Source organism: Columba livia, chromosome 5 (genome assembly GCF_036013475.1).
Source record: "Columba livia isolate bColLiv1 breed racing homer chromosome 5, bColLiv1.pat.W.v2, whole genome shotgun sequence".
Lineage (NCBI taxonomy): Eukaryota > Metazoa > Chordata > Aves > Columbiformes > Columbidae > Columba > Columba livia.
The window spans coordinates 64059500-64064102 of NC_088606.1; the positions used below are offsets into that span (position 1 = coordinate 64059500).

General features: G+C 51.0%; 1 protein-coding gene across 1 annotated transcript; it reads left to right on the top strand.

Moving 5' to 3' along the window:
• The first annotated feature begins 1710 nt into the window (after positions 1 to 1710).
• On the top strand, positions 1711 to 4126 carry FANCF (FA complementation group F). Its single transcript, XM_021299300.2, has one exon. It carries the CDS (start codon positions 1765 to 1767, stop codon positions 2854 to 2856), a length of 1092 nt encoding a protein of 363 aa, XP_021154975.2. The 5' UTR covers positions 1711 to 1764; the 3' UTR covers positions 2857 to 4126.
• Positions 4127 to 4603: the final 477 nt, after the last annotated feature.

Genomic DNA, 4603 nt, shown 5'->3' on the forward strand with positions numbered 1-4603 from the left:
GATGGAACCTCCTGTGCTTCAGTCCGTGCCTGTTGCCCCTCATCCTACTGTTGGGCACCACTGAGAAGAGTCCGGTCAGATCTTCTTGAGATGTTTATAAACAGTGATGAGATGCCCTCTCAGCTTCTCTTCTCCAGGCTGAACAGACCCTGCTTTCTCAGTCTCTCCTCATAAAGAAGGTGCTCCTGACCCCTCACCATCTTTGTAGCTCTAAGGCGGTGGCGGGGATCGAACCGGGTTCCCGCAGACTGGCTGCTCCTCTACCGCGATTCCCACTGAGCCCCCCAGCCCCAGTGACTTCCGCGTCCCTCATGGGTAGTGCGGCCGCCATCGCTGCCTGCAGCTGAGCCGTGCGGATCGCCAGGCTTCTCTGCTCTCTTCATACCCACTCGGTGTCCAGGATTACACCACTGGGTCATGAACTCCGTGCAGAGCACCCAGCAGCTCCCAACCCTACCAGCTCCAGCGCCCGGCATTTTCCCGCTTTTCTCTGCTTCACCCCCTCAGGAGCGGGGACGCCTGCAGAAGGTTCCAGAAGCTGGGTCGGCCCGCTCGCTCCCACACCATGCAGGAACGCTGAGTGTGGCAGGTCTGTCGTGGGGGCGAGGATGAAGGGAGAGGTGCTGTCTCGCAGCTGATCAGAAGCCGGGAACAGTCGCTCCAACAAGCAGGCTGCGTCTTGCAAGCTGTGTGTAATAACTCGAGCCTGCCATTGCCAGCTGTCCTTCAGCTAGGGGAGGCGGGAAAGGAAGAAGGGGTCGCTTCTCACTACAAAGAGGAGCGATTATAGCACAATTCCGCCATGTTGTCTGGGGGACATGCCTGCGGAAAACCCTGGTTGCATTGTCACAGAATTACGGAGTGTCAGGGATTGGAAGGGACCTCAAAAGTTTATCCAGTCCACTCCTCCCGCTGGAGCAGGAACACCCAGATGAGGTTACACAGGAATGTGTCCAGGTGGGTTTTGAATGTGTCCAGAGGAGGAGACTCCACAACCTCCCTGGGCAGCCTGTTCCAGTGTCTGTCACCCTCACCGAGAAGAAGTTTCTTCTCATATTTAAGTGGAACCTCCTGCGTTCCAGTTTGTACCCATTGTCGCTTGTCCTATCCTTGGTTGTCACAGAGAAGAGCCTGGCTCCACCCTCGTGACACTCACCCTTTACATATTTATAAACATTAAGGAGGTCACCCCTCAGTCTCCTCTTCTCCAAGCTAGAGAGCCCCAGCTCCTTCAGCCATTACCTCTGCAGGGCTCAGTCTGGGGAGCACTGAGGAGCTCGGCCATGGCCGCCCTGCAGGGATGGGGTTACCACAGAAATCAGGAAATACCCCCAAATGTGGGACACGGTATGTTTACTCTTTAAAAGTTTTATTTTTTTTAAGGGGCATTTAGCAATTTTAAGGCACCTAAGCATCTCTGCTGGTGGTTGTTTCTTGTTGTGGGTTTTGTGTGTGTGTAGTTTTGCTTGTTGTTTGGTGTTGTTTTTTGTTTGCTTTCACAACTTAATCCTGCTCGGTTTTTAACGTTTTAATTCGGCTCAATTTCTCCCACGCGCCCCTCACTGCGGTATTAGACAAAAAATAACTGACACGAAGGGCCGCTTCACGTCTCCTTTAACGGGAGATCAATCCGCATGGGATTGACGTCAGGTCCAGCCAATAGCCATACAAATCCCCGCCCTCGCCGGTTCGAATTGGCTGCGACTCCCGGAGGGAGGCGGAGCTTCTGCTCAAACCGCTGGCGCCAAGGTTGGCCCGGCCGCCATGGAGGCCGTGCTGGAGCAGGTGGAGCAGCTGCCCGCGCTCCTGGCCGTGTCCCGCTCCTCGCTGGTGCGGGATTGGGACTCCCTGACCCTGGACAGGGCTCTAGAGTGGGCCCGCTATTTCCAGCACCTCCACGATCGCTTCCGCACCCGGCCTCGCCTCCGGGAAGCGCTGGGGCGGCGGCTGCGGCGGGGTCAGCGGAGCCCTCTGCTCGGCTTCCCCCACCTGGGCCGCTGCCCGCAGCTGCTGGGCCTGGCGCTGCTGGAGAACCGCGCTTTGCCGCCCGCCGCCTGCCGCCGCCTCATCCACAGCCTGCTGCGCCCTGGCGGTACGGAGCCCGGCTCCGAGCCCCGCAGCCTGGCGCTCCTCGCCCGCCGGAAGGCCGCCTCCCGCCTGCTGGCGCTGCCGCGGCCCCCGGAGGGGCTGGAGCCGCAGGTGCAGGCGGAGGCGCAGCTGCTGCTGAGCCGGCTGCGGGAGGAGGGGCAGGAGGCCCAACCGCCCGGAGAAGCCGCGGGGAGGCTGCGGTGGTTGTCGGGTGTCCTGGAGCAGCTCCCCGAGCCCCGGGCATTCGGGGTGGTAGCGGCGGCGCTGCTGCTAAGGCAGGAGAGCGGCGCTGAGCAGGCCGGAGGCGGGGATCGGGTTGGGAACAGCCTAAATGGAAACCAAGTGAGTGCAACAGAAGACGACGTTGCCGGGCCCCTGCTTGCCTGGCTGCTGGAGAACATGGGGCGATTTTCTGCCTTCTGCCTTTTCCTCCCAGGCTCTCTTCTTGCCTCCCTTGCTGGTCACTATTCCCAGTTAAACAGACCTTACTTGGACCTCTTAACTGGCTGGGGAAGCGACTTGCTCTATGACCCCTTGCAGGGACGGTGGATTAAAAGTTGTCTTGACAAAGCTGTGTTGTCCTGGGAGGAGCTGAGGGAGCGCTTCAGCTGCCTCTGTCAGGGGTCTGATCTAGTCAAAGCACAGACCCAAGCTGCTCTGAAACTCCTGAAGGCCCAGGATGGAGACTTTAAGGTCCGTGGCCTAAGTGTGTGGACTGACTTACTGATGGAATTAGAGGAATATCTGAGGAAAGAAGCAGAGCGCTGATGTGTGAATGCAAAAGCAACATGAAATCTCCTGAAATCCAGTAGATCTGCTAAACTATTTCATGTGAAAAGCAAGAAAACTTGTACCTTGCTTTGGGTTAAAAACCAAGTGCTGGTGTGACTGCTGACCACGCTGTTCCTGGCTGCATATGAAACCTTTCAGGGGGCCTGGTGCTTTCTTGTCGTTGCACTGTTAATTCCCATCACTGCAGAATAAGCTTTCCTTTTCAATATTTGCTGCTTACCTAATAAAATGAAGGAAATGTTTTCTGTTTAGAAAAATATTACAGTTCAGATGTGGTCATGGTAGCTGTGTCTCTTGACTGTTGGAGGTTGACAAAAAGCTCAAAGGGGAAATGGAGTTACAAACGTGAAAACCCCAAATTCAGGGTTAGTAGTGGTTGTCTTCATCCAGCATGAACTGGATTGAAGCTAATTAGAGTAGTAGTCTGTGTTACAACATGAAATATTGTATACAGCTATGACAGATATTTCTGTACCACAAAACTAGGAGGGATTTCATTATTTTGAAATGGAAACAATTAGTACAAGAGGATGAATATTGTTTATCTGGGAAGAGAAATAATGCCTATTCTAACTTGTATGGAAATAATTAAAGACACACAAACATTTTATTCTTCTCCGCCTTCTAAAACAAAAGAGACACTCAAGGGTAGCACACTAATTAGCTAGAAGGACACACTGCTAATCTATGGAAAATATGACTGTTTTCTTTGGGCTTTTCTCTACATCATGGCAGTGAGGCAATAAAATTATGGAGATCTGCAGATGAACATATTCTGAAATCTACAGCTGTGGTAGTCATCTTGCTCTTTCTTAAATGGGGTTGTCCCCTTTTCTGTAACTCGTGGTGAGTGTTTAAAAAGAGCACCATGTTGGTGGACCTCAGGACTGAGTCGGTATTTCTGTGGTATCAAAAGGAACACGAACGACGTCTCTGTTTAAAATTGCTTAGAAGTATAAAGCATGAAGCTTGAACTTATGTTGTCTAGCCACAGTTCCCTGCATTATGTAGTTTTGGCATGTGGTATGGAAACTTCACTTGAGCTTGCTCTAATGCTTTTAGCAGGAATAAGGTCTTTTTGTCTGTTAGAATACTTTTTGCTATCAGAGGTTTCTGATGAATGTTATACCCAAAATATCAGTCCAAGTCATTCCCTTCTCCACAGCTGTATGTTAAGGGTGAATATCAAATGTTGCAGTAGTGCTACAAATGTTATAATAATAATAAAAAACCACCCTTATCAGTGTTCTGTCTTCTGCGTGGGGATCTAACGGGAAAAGGTGGGTAGAAGCTACTGGCATTCGTTCTCTTGGTGAGGGATAATTGACCTCAACCAGTTAAAAACTGACTGTTCCCTGGTACCTGAGTCTCTAACAAAGTTCAATGAGAGTTAAGTCTTGTTTTTGCTTGTCAAGGAACATATATTTCCTAATTTACTCAGCATGCTGACTATGAGTTAAGTCTCTTAGCAGCTTTTAACTATTTCTAGGATAAATCTGGTGCTTGTAGGGAGTTTATACTTGCACTATTTCAAGTCTTGCTTTTTGATAAATTCAGGCTTTCTCTTGCAAATTTCAGTTCATGAAAACAGGTGTCTTTCCAAGTAGTTTAGCATTACACCTTTTGTTAGCTAAGTCCGTCTTCTACTCCAGTAGCTAGGAAGCAATAGGCCCTTCAGGATGACTTCATTGAGAAAATAAATAAATAATCAGGGAGCAGAAAG